The 20,302-nt window shown below is 40.7% G+C and overlaps 1 protein-coding gene across 1 annotated transcript; it reads right to left on the bottom strand.

Moving 5' to 3' along the window:
- Positions 1–7,962: 7,962 nt before the first annotated feature.
- Rbm15 (RNA binding motif protein 15) lies at positions 7,963–15,976 on the bottom strand. Its single transcript, XM_021158226.3, has 2 exons — positions 12,225–15,976; positions 7,963–8,326 (listed from the first exon to the last, which is right to left on the bottom strand). Exons 1-2 carry the CDS (start codon positions 15,088–15,090, stop codon positions 8,304–8,306), a joined length of 2,889 nt encoding a protein of 962 aa, XP_021013885.1. The 5' UTR covers positions 15,091–15,976; the 3' UTR covers positions 7,963–8,303.
- Positions 15,977–20,302: the final 4,326 nt, after the last annotated feature.

Raw genomic sequence — 20,302 nt, 5'->3', positions numbered from 1 at the left:
ACTATGAAAATAATCTGATTGTAATTTTTCATTGGATATCAACGTGACTACTTGGCAAATATACGTCAGAACCCTTTATCATTACGAATCTATACATTAAAAATACCATTCTTAGCCGGGCATGGTGGCACACGCCTTTAATCCCAGCACTTGGGAGGCAGAGGCAGGCGGATTTCTGAGTTCGAGGCTAGCCTGGTCTACAGAGTGAGTTCCAGGACAGCCAGGGCTACACAGAGAAACCCTGTCTCAAAAAACCAAAAAAAATACCATTCTTGCACCTAAACTGGTATAATGTAAATTAAGATTATCCTCTGAATATTATACTTGGCCATACACATGAATATTAATATTTGTTTTCTCATTGTGTGATTTGGCACTATAGACTGAATCTAGTTCCTATGTGAAAAAAATTAGCCTGTGAAGTATATAAAGACAATGTAATTAGGAACCACTCCTCAGTCATGCCCATATGCACCTTCCCAAACTTCTAGGTGGGAGAAATGCTCATGCTGCCCATGTAGGCCTTAGGTTCGCCCAGAACAAAAAGAAAAAAGAAACCACAAAATGAAACCCAAAACACTAAATTACAGGCTAACGTGTGTGTGTGTGTGTGTGTGTGTGTGTTGGTTTTGCCCTAGTTTTGTTGTTTTCCTGAAACAAAGCAAAACAATAAATGCTTCAGTTAATTTTTACCAGTGCAACTTTGGAACTTATACACAAGAAGTAAGATTATAATTATTAATTTTATCACACAGAACACTGTATCTAGATCAAAAGCAGTTTCTTTCTTTCTTTCTTTTTTTTGGTTTTTCGAGACAGGGTTTCTCTGTATAGCCCTGGCTGTCCTGGAACTCACTTTGTAGACCAGGCCGACCTCAAACTTAGAAATCTGCCTGCCTCTGCCTCCCGAGTGCTGGGATTAAAGGCATGCGCCACCACGCCCAGCTTCAAAAACAGTTTCTTAAGTGTTTTTGTGTATGTACATGAGTTCAAGCCCAATGGCTCAAAAACCCAGGCAAGCATCTGCCAAACCTTAATGTACATATTAATTATCTGAAGACTGCCACCACATCCACCAGATCCGAGATGAAGCTCTACAATTCTGCATTCCTAACACCTTTCAAGTGATACTAATGTGATGCTATTCAGCTGGGACCATGTTTTTAGCAACAGGGATCCAATATGTTCAGCAATATACATATTGTATAAAATCAAAATTGTACTGGTTTTATTGTCATTGTTTTTGTTTTCTAACAATTCTTAAAAGGTTGTATATTTCTGAGTATGCATAAACTTTTGTCTCTAGAGCAGTGGCTCTCAACACTGGCAGCACAGTAGAATTACTTGGGCACTTATACAAAGGAAAAACAATTCCTGAGGCTTTGCAGAGTCACTTCATCCATCGCACTTCAAATCAATCTGAAGAACAACCTTAACTATTAGAATTAAAATACCCAAAGTTCCTCGAGGTGTCAGGGTTGAGACCACTGCTACAGAATGCAGAAAAACCCCAATTAAGGAGTACAGTTTAGTGATGTGTTTCTATAAACAAAGATATGATGGCATATCCCAAGCATTTGACACAAAGACAGAAGTTCCAGGTCACCTTTTAGCTATATGGAGAGTTCTAGGCCTATCTGGACTACAAGACACTTTGCCTAAAAACCAACAAAAAGTGTATAATAAACTATAAGACACTACTCATCTTGGGAGACAAGTAAAACTATTAATATTCAATTTCTATATACTAAAATATAATTATATGGAATATTGATTTTTTAATATTCATTAAAATGTTATAAAAATACATAGCACCTCAGTATTAAATTTTGATGACAGTTCTACTGTTGACATAAGTGCACTAACAGGCTCAATATTAAAAAAATGTTATTAAGTCCTTTTCCTGGGTAAAAAAGTAATCCACTAGTCACCTGAAAATTCACACAATAAACGTAAACAATTTATACAATTTTTAAAAATCTGGTTTGCATAGATAATAACCATTTAATGGAAAGTCTTTGCTTTTAAAGACAGTCTCATTTTCATATCTTGGATGGCCTGGAACTTGCTACATAGAGCAAACTACCTTCAAACTCAGGCATTCATCTACCTGCCTCTGCCTCTACCTCCGCCTCTGGAGTGCAAGGACAATAAAGGCATGTGCTACCACGAGCAACTAGACCCTTTAAATTCTAGGATAAACATTTAGTTTGACACCACTAGAAAAAAAATTTATGAAATACAAAAAGCATATTTCAGAAACTATGTGTGAATATAATGGAAATTGCTATATTAATTTAATAAAACACAAATACTATGAAGCAGAAGATGACATACCAGAAGGAAGACCATTCTGAAAGCTCAAGGTGGTCAACAATTAAAAGCCTAAAGAAATAAAACCTGAATAACTACAAAAAAACACTAATGAAACTTCAACCGTACAACACATACTAAAGCATGCCGGAAGCCTGTTCCTGTATCTACAAAATAAACGTTAAAACACACTGCAGAAGAGCATCTCGATGGCTCAGTGGGTAAGGATACTTGCTGTAGACTGGAGACCTAAGTTGAGCCACAGGATTGATTCCACATGAAGGTAGACAAGAAAAAACAACTCCATAAAGTCATCCAACCTTCATATGTACCTACATACACATACCACATAATTTTTAATATGTATGGATGTCTGTGTGTACGTTTGTGAACCACATGCCTGGTGCCTGATGACAGAATAGGGCATCAGATGTCCTGTAACTGGAGTTATAGATAGCTGTGAGCTACCATGAGGGTACTGGGAATAAAGCTGGGTCCTCTGGAAGAGCAACCAGTGCTTTTAACTTCTGAGCCTTCTCTTCAGCTCCAATTAAAAAAAAAAAAAAGAAAAAGTAAACCCAAAAAGAATATATTCATGATCTTTATAGAAACACTAATTTCCCTTGGCCCATTAAGGCATGCATGTGTGTGCACTTGCAGGCACAAAAGGGGGGGGGGGGACGCACACACACACAAATGCTTTCAAGATAGGCCAGCCATATTATTCATAATAACACCTGATATCTCAAGGATACCTCTCTAAGTTCCTTGTCATGTTTCACTTAGTCAAAACATGCAACTCTTCTGGTGTCGAGTTAGCAATTTTTTTCTCTTACACCTGTGTGTGTGTGTGTGTGTGTGTGTGTAGTGCCTGGGGATCAAACCAGGGCCTTATGCACCCTATGGAAAGTGCTCAGACACTGGACTACATACCCAGAATTGGGTAATTCTTCAATTAAATAGTGGTCCTTCTTTGTTGTTAAGGCAAATTAAATACTAAGCAAGAATTAGTACCTTGAAGAAATAACAGAATATAAAACTGCTACTTAAATGACAAATCTTTCCTGTTTCATTTTGAGACTGGATTCTGCCATGTAATACTGCAGACTGGCCTTGAACTTTATTCTGCCTCCCAAGTGTTGAGACAGCAGGCATACATGCGTCACAGCATGCAGCACTTAGGTAGCAACTTTAAATGAGAATATTTACAGTTTTGTTCAGTTTGCTTCAACAATTTTGAGCTTAACTTCTGGGGATCTCCGCTTCTCAGTCCTGAAACATAACCTTTTTGATCTCCTACCTATATGTCAATTCAAGTCACTTTCTTTTCTCATTCCTCAAACATATGACCCTTGGTTTATACCTCTGCATGCTATGCTCTCAGGTCAGTGTTATTTAACTAATAGCCAACAACCACAGAACACAGCAGTTATCTGAGAAGCTTGTAAAGGAACAAACTCCCAGACTATGCTGGTCCTTAACAAATTTCAAAGTAGCTAGAATGGAGGAACAAAGAGCCTACTTCTTAAATACTGCAAATGTTAATACAATATCATTTGCAATTAAACACCCACACATTTTCTCAAGTTTACAGCTTTAATCCTATCTATGGCTTTCAACACAAACAAACCAACCAAGCAGTGAGGCAAAATTAATGAGCATGAGAGCCATCGAGCCAGGACAAAGGCTTGGTTAGAATCCTTGGTCCACAGTGTCAGATTAGAATGTAGAAAAGTTAAATAAGACAATGTGTAGAATTTGCAGGATGCTTGGCATTTAGTAATTAGTAAATGGTTGCTATCAATGATCTATCTCCACTCCCATCTCCTCAAATTTGCTTGCCCTTTGGAATTTCCTATTTTGGTTGACCCAATCAATCACCTTTTCCAGGACATAGTCTGTGCATCTTTTCCATTCACTAAGTTGCTATATTATTTATTATTCATGTGTTTGTCTAATGTTTCCATCAAATTCCCTCCACCATTCCTTATCCTCTGCTAATAAACTTTTGTTAAGCCTTTCTTATCCATCCCAACTTGAGAAACCTATTCATATAGCCAAATCCATTGTTTATCTATGAAAGAAAAATAAAGCATTAGCAACCAATCTGTTACATCTCTCCTATTACCTTAAACTGCTAAACTTTTCCCTAGTGGTTATTTACCTCATTATATCCAGTTCCTTAAGTAGTGTATAGCTCTTAAGTAGTGTATACCATTGTTATACAGTGGTAGAAACTACCTGATACTTCTATTTCCTACTCTCAGAATCTTGGTTCCTAATACATAGTCAATATTCAAACTGTTAAAAACTCATGGAAGATGAATATTACAATCAACTGAATTGAAGCATAGTAAATACTTTAAGTCTTTAAGCTCAGAACTTTTTTCCCCCAAGACTTGGCCATTCAAAAAGTCCAAGTTAGTATTAAGGTGCTGTAAAGCCTGATGTGTCACATGCTATAATAAACTCATCACTCAGAGAAGCAGAGGCAGGAAGATCTTGAGTTTGAAGCAAACTCAAAAAGGCTTGTAACCAACTTACTTAAGCTATTTCATAGCAACTTACAAAATCTAGGTTGTTTTACTTAAGGTAAATACTTCTTTTCAATTTTAACCACTGCTAAGCTTTTAAAAATGAATTCAATTCAGAGGTCTCCAGGAAGAGTATGCTACATCTAGATTATACTAAAGACACTGGGAAACCATACAAATATATTCAAAGGGTAGCCTCCACATTTTAAAATCAGAACATTCCACCAGTTAATTATCCTTCAATGCAGCTAAGAACACTAAATTTCATGAATACCAGTTTCAGAACAGTTGTTATACTGTGAACCTTCTCATTTGGCATATGGTTTTATATAATACATTTTTAAAATGCTGATTTTAAAGCCGGGCGTGGTGGCGCACGCCTTTAATCCCAGCACTTGGGAGGCAGAGGCAGGCGGATTTCTGAGTTCGAGGCCAGCCTGGTCTACAAAGTGAGTTCCAGGACAGCCAGGGCTATACAGAGAAACCCTGTCTCAAAAAACCAAAAAATAAAAAATTAAAAAAAAAAAAAAATGCTGATTTTAAAGTTTTCCCTCATTCTTGAGATGAAGCCTGAGACCTCAGAAAGTTAAGCAGCACAACATAATTCTCCAGGTAAAATATTTGCCTACTGGGTTGGAGATGGCTCAGCAGTTAAGAGCACCACTGCTTTTCTAGAGGTCCTGAATTCAATTCCCAGCAACCACATGCTGGCTCACAACCATCTGTAATGGGATTTATGCCCTCTTCAGATGTTTCAGCAAAGCTTACTCATATACATAAAATAAATGTATGTATACTCATATACATAAAATAAATATATTAAAAAATATTTGCCTACTAATTGGTAAATTACTTGACTAGCAAGAGAGAAAATATAATGAAATTACCAACAAGTAAGAACTGCTTGGAGGGGGGCTGGTGAGATGGCTCAGTGGGTAAGAGCACCCGACTGCTCTTCCGAAGGTCCGGAGTTCAAATCCCAGCAACCACATGGGTGGCTCACAACCATCTGTAATGGGATCCAATGCCCTCTTCTGGTATGTCAGAAGATAGCAACACTGTACTCACATACATAAAATAAATACATCTTTAAAAAACACACCAAGAACCTGAAAAGTTCTTGTTTTCTCATTTTGTCCCTCTCACTTATCAGTGACACATAATAAGCTATGAGGCTAAATCATCCAAGGGGCCCAAACAAACCTATGGGGGAAAGTAGCCAGTACAGACTAGCGGCTATAGTCACCAGATTCCCTAACTCTTATGGAAGTGATAAACAGTTCTAAAATATCCAAACCCATTTAAAACAAAGTGAGGAAGTTGTATGATACACAAAGAAAGCTGTACTTGCTTACTTGATTAATGTGCAGGAAGGATGCTCAGGCTATTAGGATAACTGAACAAACAAAATCGGTAAGACAAAAGTCAGAAAACACTGCCCATTCATTTCCCTCAAGTTGTAGTTGCCTAAATTTCACAGTTAATCTCTTTGAGGGACAGCAAGATAAATGTAAGGCCATTTAAGATAAAATATTTATCATTTCCAATAATAAAGGAAAAAAAACCTGTGTTTTGATAGCCATAAGTCCTCTAGCACCATTAATTCACCACGAAAGGTGAACACTGAGGTTTCTGACAAATGTCAAAAACTTAAATAAGACAGCAAGGCTCAAGTCTATAATCAAATGCTGACACACTTTGGCTCCCACATTAAACTATTTTTTTCAGGTAACAAAATATACTCTTTAAAATAAAGCACAGAATTACCAAGAACAAAGCTGCAGAATTTTGTAAATACCTAAGTGAGGGGAGGGAGCTTAACACCAGCAATGTCCACAGACTTCCAAGAAGAGAAACATAACGAAAGCATTACGTGCCCTCACCCTAGTAATTATATTTTTGACCTCTAAAAAACCCTCTTACCTGTTTACAAGTTTAAACAGCTGTTTACCACTGGAACACCACCTTGTAGAGTATAACCATGGCATCCTTGGTTGATAATCACCTGTTGCCTATCATCATCCCGCATGGAGACAAGACAGCACTAGGGCTCTTCCATCCGAGGTTAAAATTCAAAACAAGCCCAACAAGCCTGCATGTCAAGGTGGTCTTCGTCTGCAACTATTAGTTTTAAAACTGGCAAACAACCATGGTGTCTGAAGCCAAAGGTGCAGAATTGCTGGCTTCCTCTTGAACTCCAGCGTTGTCACTGTGCACCGAAGTATCCTGCTGCAAACAGGGGAGTTTTTCTCCTGTACTGGGAACAGGCTTCCAAAGCTCAAGAGCCCCTGTACAGGATAATGCAGGAACTAAAGGCAAACAAAATCCTCCTTAAGGATGCCTCCATTTTTTTCCTCACAATCTGTACTACCAACCGAAGTGACTGGGCCTGAGTGTGCGTTCGAACCTATGAAACCGTCACGGTGCATGCACATCCAAGGCATGTGGAACCACAGGTCAAATAAGGCACAGATACCAAGTAACGGTTCTAATTACAAACGCTAGCTCTCAGGAACTCTTCATCCATTCAGAACTAAACCCATCACTGCATAACTCTGGTAAGAAGCCCCTGGAGACGGAGGAGCTCCTCAAATGTGTCAGGAAAGGCTTTATTAACATCATCATTAACATTTAAAAGGCAACCGGAGCATTTCTCTTTCTTTTGGCAATTTGGTGCAAATGTTAAAAGTGCAAGATAATGCAATTTCAAACTTTTCTTCAAATTAAAAAATGAAACTAAAGCCAAACGTGATGGGTGAACAAAATAAATCAAAACTTAAATTTCAGGAACTCCGGCTCTTCAAACCAGCAAAGCCCCCGACTCGTGCACTGTGTTGAGGCTTAGAGTGCTTGCCCCGGCTTCTTGCATGCCAGCAAACAGCACCCTCATCGTGTTGAGGACCGAGAAGCAAAGGATCCCCTTCACTGCAAACAAAGGGGGTCACTGTAACACTATGATCCTTCAGCATTGACACACCGTGATAGTCAAAAGCAAACTGAAGATCTCCCTGCTTCTTGCTCAAGACATACAAAATCTGAGCAGCAGCAAGTACCCCCTCCGCTGCAAACAAAGGGGTCAAGGTTTGCCGTCAATTCACTTCCAGGCAGAAAAACATTTTCCTCAAAAGAAACAATTTATTTAGAATAAAACAAAAGCAGCTCAACTGTGAGCCCATGTTTGAGTGACAGCTACTTTTAAGCTGTGTGAGCCATAAAAAGGGTTTTTCTTTACTTTTCCAGAAATCTTGTGTACACAGCACAAAGCAAAGAGGTCATTTTTCCACTTAAAACACCGGCATTGGCATCACAATAGCAGATACACAATGTTAAGCTGCCATTTTAGTAAAATGCACAAAATACTAAACAGATTAGCTTTCTTCCATCAGAGGCCCATGTAAACTCCACATAAGCCACTTCTCTTCAAAAAGGTCCATTAGAGCTTTGAATTCCGTATCTTCATCCGCTGTTCACCAGTTTTGCTTGCGGGAGGGGGAAAAAAAGGTTATTCAGTACAAACGTTTACAGTATTAAAAATATATATATTTCCCCTATGCCATTATAGATGAACATAGTATTAACAAGACCTTCCTGGATAGTCCACTTTAACTTCAAAAAGCACCAATAATATCCACTGGCACAAACCTTGAAATAAATTTACTATATGAACACACAAATAACAAAACAATAGGGTTTGACTTTTTAAAAGACTGTTATCAAGGATTAGAGGACTGAAAATATTGTTTATCCTCAAAAAAAAAAAACAAAAAAAAAACCAACTGACTAATGCATGGCCAAATGTTCAGGAAAATGCAGATTTATAATTAATATCTTCTAAATATAACTAAAAAAGTGGAACAGAAAGATGGAGTTTAGACAAACTTTTAACCCCTCTACACTTATTTTTGTTATTTATATGGAGTAATAAAGACTACTCCATTACTAGGTAGACAGGGGTTAAAACTACAAAGCCATTTACAAACCACCTTTACCTATGTTACCAAAGACAGCAGGTGTTACTTTCTGTTAAGAAAACACACAATTTGCTAAACAGTCAGAAAATACTTCAGGACTCATACTTTTCAATTTTGTTCAAGGTATACACATAAGAACTCTTCATTAAGCTTAACCATTTACTGTAGTTGCCTGAAATCATTTCCCACTATGAAGGACATCACTCTAACCAGAAAGTTAACAAGGCTAACTCTGGTTCTTGTTCTCATACCTTACTTCTATTTCAAAACCAGACTTTGTAACAAAGACAGGAGGGTGAAAAAGTTCAGAAATTGTCTCCATTTTTTTTCACTTAAGTCATTAAGGCCCTCTTCAATAGAAGATCACATAATTCCGTTTCTACACAAGTTTTGATAAATGGTTCTTATGTGGATACAAACTGCAGTTCAAGCTGTGCCTGCAAAATGAGCAATTTTATCAGCTAAAAAAAAAAGCTAACTTAATTTAAAAAAAAAAAGACTAAAGAAAAAGTCAGTGAACATCTGCCCATAACATAATTTTTAAATACACTCTGACTCTGAAACCACCTTTTACTGCTATGTATCAAATGATCTAAGTCAGTCAGTCAGTCACAAAAAGGTTACCTCCTTCAAGATATAACAAAAGCTTAGAGAAGCCAGAGGATGTACAATTTAATAGGTTAATTCTGAAAGGAAAACTACCTTCAGTTTGATGGTGTACAAGTACACATTAAAAATTTAGGTTTCTGTATGAAAAATTCTTTACAGGAAACACTAGTCCACAATTAAGTAGAACCATTTTCTAGAAGCTAAATGATTTGCTTAACTTTCAATAAACTTTGAAGCTGTGATCATGTTTTAATCTTATTTTTACCAGTATATTTAACACATAAATAGCATACTTAAGAAATTTTCTTTCTATTCATTTTAATTGAGTTTCTGAAAAGATAAAAAGCAGTTACACTGAAGTACTAAATTAAAAAGAAAAAAAAAAGGGGGGGGGCTGTTAAAATGAACATTCAGGGAGGCCAGCAGAGGATTTTGGATCCCAAGGGACTAGGTGCTGGGAACCAAACCTGGGTCCTCTGGAGAGCAGCCAGCATGTTGTATGCAGACATACATGCAGGCAAAACACCCATATGCATAAAATAAAATTTTAACAATTTTAAAAGAATATCCAATGTGGGATTCTGATGGCTAATAAGATTAGAAACATTTAGACTTTGCCGTCAATCAAATTCTGAAGGTTTAAGTGGCTAACTGACAAATATTATGAACCTGCACAAGCGTAGGCAACACAAATTAAGATGGCACTTTGTGGCTAAGCACCAAACTAATTTACATAATACATACATTTGGGAATGGCATCAAGCCACTGTTTCAAAAATACTGAGCACTAATTGATCAGATCTAATAAAATGTAGCAGTGTCAGATAAGGGTTCAAATAAACATGGAGCAAACCATCACAACACATTTGATTAACAGTAAAATTAGATTTCACAGACCATTCTCTAACAGCAAAATCATTTGCCCAACTATCTTATAAAAAAAAAAATACTAAAAAGTAATGGCTAGTGAAATTATTTAAACTGGAAAAATCTACCTAGATAACTAAAAACTGTACTTAAAACTCCATGTACACAGACTACACTTGCATCAGTTTCTAAATAGATGTCTTAGTTCAAGCCAAATGTTGCATTTTCGGAGGCAAAAGACACCCAAAGTCATAGTTGGAGGATTTCAGTATTGTACACCTTTGTGCTCAGAAACCTATACATTCTTTTTCTCAAAAAATTCCAAAAATAAAAATCATAAATACATAGTGAAAAACAAAAAGTATGATGTAGTGATAAGGTTTTCATACTGACATGCTTTATATACAGTCCTAATGAAAAACTAAAATTATGTGACTTTTTCTGGGTTATTACTGATGCTATTTCAAACGAGCTTTGATAACAGAAAACAGTTGGGCTCTGCAAGGCTTTGAGTAAGTCACATTCACAGAATAGAAAAATGACCATGATCCAAAAACTCAAGTTCCTAAAGGTAACTAAATATTGGGCCCTGTTGAAGTCCTCAGTACTTAAATTGAGGAAGAAAATCATATTTAATAAAGGCCTTAGAAATCACAAGTGGTAGCAGAAGAGCACATAAAACAAAACAAAACAAAAAAAAAACCCGTTATTATAAAATAACAAAAGCCCTTATTAAAAACCAGATGCCAAATCCTCAGCTCTTTATTTTGTGGGGAGAGGGCTTGGGGGGCGGGGAGTGGACCTGTGCAGGTAAATTAATTACAGATACATGAAAAATCAAAATTAAAAAAGTTTTCTAACACTGAAATCTCAAACCTCTACATCCAGGCAACAGTCAAAAATATCAAACATTAAATTTCAAAGATATTCAAAACACTGTCACCAATGTAATGCCACTACTCTTGTTTAAACATAAAAAACAAAAACAAAAAAACCCTGAAGGCATTTTCTTCAAATATACTGAGAGCATTTTACAATCACCGTTTAAAAACTTCTGTAATTCAGATGTCTGATTAATGTCTACTAGGGGAAATAAAAGGGTTACTTATAAGCCTGCAGACAACTCTTACTGAAACCAGAAATTTCTTAAGTAGATACAGAAAACTTCATTTTTGGTTTTGAAGTATGCACACTAGAACTGTATTAGCTACACCTCTCAGTCAGTAAGAACACTATTGTGCACCTAACTTACCAACAAATTCTCATTTTAAAAGCATTTACTCATTTCTTGCATACCAGTTTAAGATGTAAATGGTTTATAACACAAGCCTCAACTTTTACCAGTTACTGCTACAAACATGGGATACAAAACTCAAAAACTAATATGTTAAAGCAAACTTTCTGGGAATAAACTGTATATTTAAAAAAATACTCAAACACCTGATTAAAATAATTGGACTTTGCAACACCTGATCAAATTTTCGTCACACAATGCTTCTAGTTTAAATTTTCTATGCACCAATCAAATCATTTTCAGTACAGAGTAAATATTATCAGAAGGTACTTTTCTCCAAATTATGATTTTAAAAATCATGGGTTTTATCATTTTGAGGATTTTTTAAAAAGAAAGAAAAAACCCTCAAAATTGAAAAAGAAAAAAAAAAAACCTAAAGAAAAAGAAAAATTATGAGGGTAAGAACTCCTAATTAAAGCAACCTATCTTCCCACTACCTCAGGGCATCCCTTTCACTTAGTAACTAAACTGCCCCATATCTATTTTAAGGAGGTTTACAAAAATATATATATAAAAAAAAATCAACTAAACTAATTGAAAGAAATTTTCATCTGATGCTATATCCCATTACACATCACAAAACAAGGAACCATGTCAAGTAGTAAATACAAGTTACACATGGACTTTAGGACGCACCACGGACAATGATCATGACCAGGTAATCTTCTTCAGATTTGGCCAGTGCCTTGGCAGGGGAATCCAGGAACTGCTGAGAGAACTCACAAGGTGGGAAGGCATGAAGAACCCCGGTGTTTTCCTTGTCTTTATTGCCTCCCACAGGGAGGCTGATCACCCCAGCTGCCTGCTTTTGCTTTAAATAGGACACAAGGTTCCTAAGTGGCCTCTGAGTAGAGGCGGCAGTGTCTGATGTGGCTGAGGAAGAGGAAGATCGGCTGTCAGAACTTCCAGGTACAGCCAGGAGAATGGCATAACCATTAGGCCCTGCCACTTTGATGCGTCGAGTTACTTCATCCAACTTGGGTTGGTCCAAACGGAGCCGCTGAGTGATCTTGAGTTGGGCTACTTTGCCTCCAGTTGAGCCCTCCACAAGTAGACTGCTAGCAACTTGGAGGTCACCCTGCAATAGATGCATGTTGGAAGGGAAGTTGCTGTTCTTCAGTAGAAGCATGCCCTGCCAAGCCAAACAGAGTTTGGGAGAGGATGCTGCCACAGGAGCTGTCCCTCCATCCTGTTTCTGGGAAGGTGGCTTCTGCTTTGATGAAGAAGTGCTGGCACTGGGTGCATTGCCATCAGATCGGTCTTCCTTTTTCAGAGGGTTTTTTCCCTCTGTGGGAGCAGCTGTCCGGTGCTTCCTATCCCGTTCAGCTGATGCAGAGTTTTTACGGTCTCGCTTGTCGCTCTGGCTCTTCTCCAAACTGCCCCGTCTATCTCTGACTGGGGAAGACCTTTCCAAGAGTAGAAGACGAGATGATCGATCATTGTCACTGTTGTAGCGATCTCTGTTACTGCTCAGTTCTGGACTTCGGTCAGGAGAAGGAGTGCAGTGACGCTGTTTTCGAGGCCGTTCACTCTCAGGTGATCTATCAAGATGCCGTCCTCCACTTTCCTCAGGCAGCCTTCGCTTCCTTGGCTGGTCCCTGCTGCTGGGCAAGTCCCGATCACCTCTGTCCCTGTCCAGTGACCAGCCATCCCTCCTTCGATCCAAGCTATCCAGTGGCTCATAAGCAGTGACAGCACTAGTTGCAGCCCGAGTACTGCGTTCTCGAACCGGTGGTGGGGGTGGCACCCAGTCAGAATCAGTATAAAGGTCCCTATCGCGATCTCTGTATAGTAAGGGTGGTGTCCTGTCCCGAGCACTCCTCAAAGGGTCAGGTGCTCGATGTCCAAAACTATCTGTCACTAGTTCATAATGGGTCAAGGGCAGAGGTTGAAGATATTGCTGCTGGTAACGATGTTCTGTGTCTGCAAAGTCTACCCTGAGGCGACGATCTGGGCCACCAAGTGGGAATCCACGCATATGGGTCCAGGCAGCATGAGCGGCATCCAAACTTTCATACTGTATATATGCCCAACTGTCACCTTTACGGTAGTCTATGGTTCGAATGGTGCCAAATCGGTCAAATTCTCGTGCCAGGGCAGCAAGAGGCACCCAAGGTCCCAGACCACCCACCCAAAGTCGGGTAGTGGGCGTGGCTTTACCATAACCAATCTTGATTGGATTCCGAATTATAATTTTGCCAGACATTGCAAGTTTGGCCCTGTGAGACATGTCTAGATTCTCAAATTTGAGAAAGCCATAGGTACTGGTCTGGCCTCGAGAAGGCCTCTTAATGTCCACTTCTGTGATGACTCCAAAACGATCAAAAGCCCTTCTGAGATCATTTTCCGTCACAGTGATATCTAAGTTGCCCAAGAAAAGTGTCCGGTTGGCACGCTGATCATCCTCAGGTGATATCTCATCCACTTCTCGGAAAGGAGCCGCACCTGCTCCAGCTCCCACCCTCGGCTCCAGGCTGTAGGCCGGGCGCACCCGGTCGTAGAACGGATAGTCTCGTTCTCTTTCCAGCTCTCGGGGCAATGGTGGCGGGGGTGGAGGAGGCAGGCGGCCCAGGGCCAACTGCTGCAACCGGTAGTCTCTGTATCCCAGAGCGGCACCGCCAGGGGAAAGCGACCTCTGACCTCCCCCTCCTCCAGGGGCGTGCCGGTGGCTACCGACTGAGGTCCCGACCACGCTGGACGACGGGGCGTAAGCATCTTTGTCTAACGGGGAGCGGCTGCGGCGCCGGCTCACGTACACGGCTTCTATCTTCAGAGGCCGGTCATAGAGCACCAGGCGGCCTCTGGCATGCTTGGCCGCCCTCGCGTCCTCTGGCCTCCGGAAGTTCACAAAGGCTACCCGCTCATCCCCGCTGCCAGAACCTGAGAGGTGGCTGATTTTGACACTTACATCACCGAAGCGTTTGAACTCGTGAAACAGCCCGTCCTCCACCGCCTCGTCGCTCAGCTGGGACCCCAGCTCGCTGATCTTCAGGGTCTTGTACTCCACGCCGTCCCCGCCGCCGGGCGCGGAGGAGGCGGCCCCGGAGGAACGTGACTCCCCGCCTCCACCCCGGGAGCTGCTGCGCGACTCGCCCCCGCCTGAGGAATTTTTGGTGCTCGGGGAGCTGTAACTGTGCAAGCGGCTACTGGAGCTGCCCCCGCCGGTCTCGTACTCGCGGCTGCCGCCCCGGCTGCTGGACTTGTCCAGATGAAGGCTCCGCCGCGACCCGCCGCTGTCCGTCTTCCCGCTGCTGCTCCCATTGCTGCCGCCGGAGCCCCCTAACTTCTTGCTCCGCTCCCCACGAGAACTGGAGTCCTCACCGCCACGGGAGCGCTTGGGCTTGACCGGCGAGCGCTCCTTTCCTTTCATTGTTGAGGGTCGCCGGAGGTCGTCTCTGCGGAGCTGACTAACCCGCCACCCCGCGCTCGTTTCACACAGCGGACTCGCACGCCGCCATCTTGGACTCCGCCGCGGCAAAGGCTCCCGCCCCGCAGACCTCATTGGTCAATTAATTCACTCTTCAGCCTTCTCATTGGAAAAACTATTTGTCCGTCTTTACATCTCCCCGCGCTCCGGGAAGGCGCCCGCCCCGACGCTGTTATTGGGTTCCCAACGCCCTAATCCCAGTACCTCATTGGTTATATTCGTTGTCTATCTTAACGGTTCCTCGCGCCAGGCTGTAGCTCCGCCCCTCGCACTTCATGGTCACCTGACCCAAAGCCTAGAAGCGTTGATTGGACAAAAACTCTGCCCTGTAACGGTACTTCTCGCACGGCGAACGCAGCGATCCCACCTTCTCTTCCCTTTCATTGGTTTGTGGCCATGTCTTTTAAATCACTACTCGGGAAGTCTGGACATCAGTTCAGGCGTTTTTTCCTGAGAATTTGGCTCTCTCCGATCTCGCGAGAGACAAAGAGCTCGCTCGCTCACTCGCTCGCTCTCTTTCGACCCCAGTCTTCCAACTTCTCCGGCGGCTGAAGAAAGTTTAAATCTGATTGGATGTTGACCAGGAACATGATTGGATAAAAGCGCTGTCCATCACTCACTTAAAGGAGTAGGCCCATAAACTGAGGAGTCTGAAGGTGAAAGACTAAGACCACGCGCTTGCTGTGCGACGTCACTTTGCTGTCGCGAGATGGTGACAGTGAGTCAGGCCCGCCTCCCCGCGCTTTCGGCGTTCTCTTAAACATTTGTTAGGTCCTTACGGCGTACTTGCCTGTGCTTCGGTCCTTCGAGTCTGGAACTTGCGGGCTCCGCACTGTCCTGTCTGGGCGGGACAATGGGCTCGGTGGTCCTTCCGGCTGCTGGCCCTCGCTCGATCCGCCTAGGCAGCTGTCCCGGGCAGTCCAGCCGACACCATCTTAGTTAGCAGCCTGAAAAAGCCCCACCCCCGTGCGCGAGAAAACGCCTGCCCCGGTCTGTGCGGCCCGCTGGGGCGGTGAGTTCAGGGTTCACAGAGCCTCGGGTCACGCTGACGCCCTGGGCGGTACCGAGTCACTGCCCGCCCGCGGACATAGGGAACAGCGCCACGGAGTCCTGGCCAGTCTCAGTGGCCGCCTTAGGGCCCGCAGTGACCTGCAAGCCCACTTATTGGTCCGACCTGCAGGACCACTTGCAGACCTTTTTTTGCTTCCTGCTTTATGTTGTGAATCCGTGTTAGGTTTGCATTTATAAAAGATGTGTGAGATATAATATAGCTGTGCTTTGCTTTAATGTGTCACACTTCTCACTTTGCGGACACTACATTTACCTCGTTTCTTGGACCTCAGCACTCCGATTAATCCATATTAGGGCCCAGGAACATGGCCACCTTGCCCCCTCCTATATCCACTTCCTTTGACTCCTTTAACCGTGATTCCCGTCTAAACGCCTCCCGTCCCCCACCCCGACGACCCCATGCATCTGAATCTCTTAAGCTTATGTAATACTGGTGATCATAAGATTAGATGGGTAGCCTATTCCACTGGCGTTTACCTCCTGGGTGAGGAGAAAGAGGCTTTTTGCAGTCTTCCCAAAAATGTACCTGGGGAGATGAGAAACATTTTGGTATTTACATCTTCTAAGACTGAGTAGAGAATGTGTTTTAAAACAAGACATTTTACAAGGTGATAAGAACGCCCTTCCCCAAAACTTGAATTCTAAATTTATAAGCTACTTGAAGATTAGATACAGCAACCTGATTAGCCCTATTTCAACCGTTTTGTTTTGTTGGTGTATAACCCTGAAATTGGTGAACAGTTGGGCCAAAATCTCTTGGTCACAGCAAAAAGATTTGAAAGAAGCTCAATATGTAAGTTATAAACTCCAAAATACTATAAAGCATAGACATACTTGTATATTAAAAGTAGCTATTATGTGGCTTTTGAAACACCTGTATCCCAGCTGCTCTTGAGGTTAGGATCACAATTTCTTTCTTAATTAACTGGAGTAACTTGATAACTTGGTGAGATGCTGTCTTAAAACCACCCCTACACAAAAGTCTGGAGACACAGCTCAGGACTCTTGGACACCTATGTGAAGCTCTAGGTTCAATTCCTAGTACTGGAAAAAACATTTCTTTTAAAGATTTATTTAGCAAGGCATGATGGTATACCCCTTTAATCCTACCACTTGAAAGTCAGAAGCAGGCAGATCTCTGTGAATTCAAGACCAGAGTTATCTATATAGTGAATACTAGGCCAGCCAAGACTGTATAATGAGACTTTGTCATAAAAATATTTATGTGAATGTCTGCATGTATGTTAGTGTTCTAATGTCCAGAGAAGCCAGAGAGGGTGATAGAGCCCCTGAAGCTGGAGTTACAGGGTTGTGAGTCACCAATCTGGGCCCCTGGGCCTCTGTAAGAGCAGCAAGTACTCTTCAATGCCAGAGCCATCTCTCCAGGCCTGCAAAAATAATGTTTAAAAGACTGTAAAATGCCATCAGTCAGAGAAAAATGTGTATAATAAACTACCAGTTGTGGTTTTAAAAATTGTGGATTGCATATATATGCTTACACTTTTATTGAAATTGTTACAGAGATTGCTCTTAGGGGCAGAAATTAGCAAGAGACATTTTCCTTGTAGGATTTTAGTTTAAAAATGTACCATAGTAGAATATTTCCTGAAGACCACCTCATGTCCTGAACACAGAGTCTCAGCAATTATAAGATCATGTCAGTCTTATTTTTCTTTAAGTCTATAATCCTATTCACATTCTCCCATGCTCCATTATTCTGTTCCAGGCATGTCTGATACATTTTTGCCTCAGATGTGGAATCTATCATTCCTACAAGAACATTCCTGTTCTCTTTAGTGGAAAATGATACTGAAAAATAAAAATTTGGATATTGGGAGATAAAATAGTTGTACACACAATCTCTAAAAAAAAGCATAAAGAACTTTTCAGAGGTGTGTTCATCTATTTTAAGATTATATGAATACTACAAAAAAGGAATTGAAGTTAAACCTTAACCTGATTACTCAGTGGAATAGTCAATCCAGAAAAACTTGGAGTGACTGTTTTCAGCCTAAATTGATTAACGCAGGTGATTCACTGATACAAAGGCAAGATAAGGACCAGTCAGTGTAGTTTCTCAGACCTAATGGCAGGAGCTTGAGGGAAGCAAACTGAAAACTAGAAACTAGAACCGAGAAAAAAAGAACTGAAGGAGATGAAAAAGGACAAACAGCTTAGTGGCTTGTCCTTTTGGGAGCATCGGGGAGCTTCATAGAAGCTGCTTTTGCCACTTCAGACAGTGTGAGGAAGGCTTCCAAGGGAACTGGTGTGCTTCCTGGAGCCAAGAGGACTGATAAGTTTAATGCTAACAGTAAAGGCCATCACCTTTTGACAGCAAGGGTCAAAAATAAGCTTGTTACATTATGTTTGTCCATGACAACAGAATGAGGTCCTAAGCATTAAAAGTATAATCATTTATATATTCTGCTTGTATTTGACTTCAAACAAATGCTCATTGAAATAGAAAGCAAGCATTGAGAAGACTTGCTGTGATTAAGTGATTTATTTTGTTTTCATTTCCTTTGTGTTCTTTGAAGCACTAAGCTGTGTAAGTGAGGTTTTAGCAACTTGTATTTACACATGTTCCTTGAAGAGGGCTGAGAAAAGATAAAAGTGACCCATGGCTTAAAGGGCAAAGACCTGAAACTCTTCTTTGGGTGTTGTCCATAAAATTGTTGAGAAGCAATCTAAGCTTTCCTCTTGTCTCCAAGTGACCAGTGGTCATACCCAGGAGGGCAACTGTCCTCAGAGAGGAGAATCATAGTGTTTATGAAAGAAAAAGCAAAAGTATATGCACAACTTTAAAAATATCACTATAATTTCAATGTTCTTTCCCTCTTTATTCTTCCTGGGTTTTATTGTGTATATACCCTCACAATTATAGTTGCAATATGAATTTATTGTAGACATTGAGTTTTGTTCAATTTCCTGGTATATGCAAACAGGCCTAAAACTCGAGACTGAACATTTTTCCCTTCCATAATAGTAGATTAAAATTTTCTGTCTCATCTCCTGAAGTAAAATGAGTGGTCTCTTGGGAGCAAGGTTTGTTTTCTCAGATACCAGGAAAAGTACGTATTTTATCTCTGAGCAATCAATCATGTTGGGATCTAGTTTTCATTATAAAGTGATGAACTTACTTGTGGTTTGTGGAAAGTTTTAGAGACAGATTTTTATATGGCAGGCTGGGGCAGAAGGATGGTTAAAATTTGAAGCTAGCCTAGGTTATATATTGAGTTCCACCTCAGGCTGGGCTACGGAGAAAAACCTTGTCTCAAAATATATGTGTAATTGATGGCATACAGCTTACCCATATAAGATCTAAACGTCGGTGAGTCTTAGTATACTTACAAAGCTTTGCATATATATTCTTTTACTACTGTTGTAAAAAAAAAACTGCTGTAACTTTTTCATGATTAAACTCTATTGCAATTATATCCTTTATATATAAATACTTACTAAGGTAATGATGAAGAGCATCCAGCCAATTTGGATTAATGCCAGCTATGCTGTGGGCCTCAGAGTTACTATCAATCCCTCTGGACTTTGGCTTTACTATCTATCAATTAGGGATTATCGAAAAATCTAAATGGAATCTTCTCACTGAGGTTAAATAGGTTAGAACATGTAAAGAGCTTATAAACAGTATTTGGCACATGGTAAGTGCTATATGAATATGTTGTGTGACACTTACTGGGACGACATGAACAAATGTCTACTTACCTTGGATAGGGAACCAATTACAAAGCAAAGTACAGATACCACCCAAATCTAATTTGGTGAATCAGTGAGTTTTATTGGAATTCCTTACAAAAAATGGGTGGAGAGTTAACCATAGGAAGAGAAATGACTCAAAGATAACTGATAAAAGCCCAGCCCAGTACACTACACAATAATTGGAGAATATTCTTTCCGGGTAGCTAGGTTAGCTTAAGCTTTTAGGCAGCTCAGCTGGTTTCTTCTTCCAAACATCTTGTTTTGGTTTCTATTATGAGTAGTGAAATGATGAAGATAATCTTATTCTCTAGAGTGAGCTGGGTAGATGAAGGATGGGGAATACATGGTGGAATTACTGGGTTAAAGGGTATGTTGAATCAAGTGTGATGGCACATGACTGTAATCCCAGCACTCACTAAGGAGAATCAGGCAGACCTATATGAGTTCAAGTCTAGCCTGGTCTACATAGTAAGTTACAGGCTAGTCTGGGCTACATAAT

Source organism: Mus caroli, unplaced genomic scaffold (assembly GCF_978045245.1).
Source record: "Mus caroli unplaced genomic scaffold, Mus_caroli_1 scaffold_3, whole genome shotgun sequence".
Classification (NCBI taxonomy): domain Eukaryota; kingdom Metazoa; phylum Chordata; class Mammalia; order Rodentia; family Muridae; genus Mus; species Mus caroli.
The sequence above is the reverse complement of the archived record's forward strand: the minus strand, read 5'-3'. Positions and strand labels throughout refer to the sequence as shown.

Coding starts and splice junctions, on each gene's coding strand:
- Rbm15 (XM_021158226.3), bottom strand. CDS start 15,090: ATGAGGTCTGCGGGGCGGGAGCCTTTGCCGCGGCGGAGTCCAAGATGG. Junction 8,327..12,224: donor GGTCATGATCATTGTCCGTG/GTGCGTCCTAAA, acceptor CCCTCCCGCAAG/CAAAACTGGTGAACAGCGGA.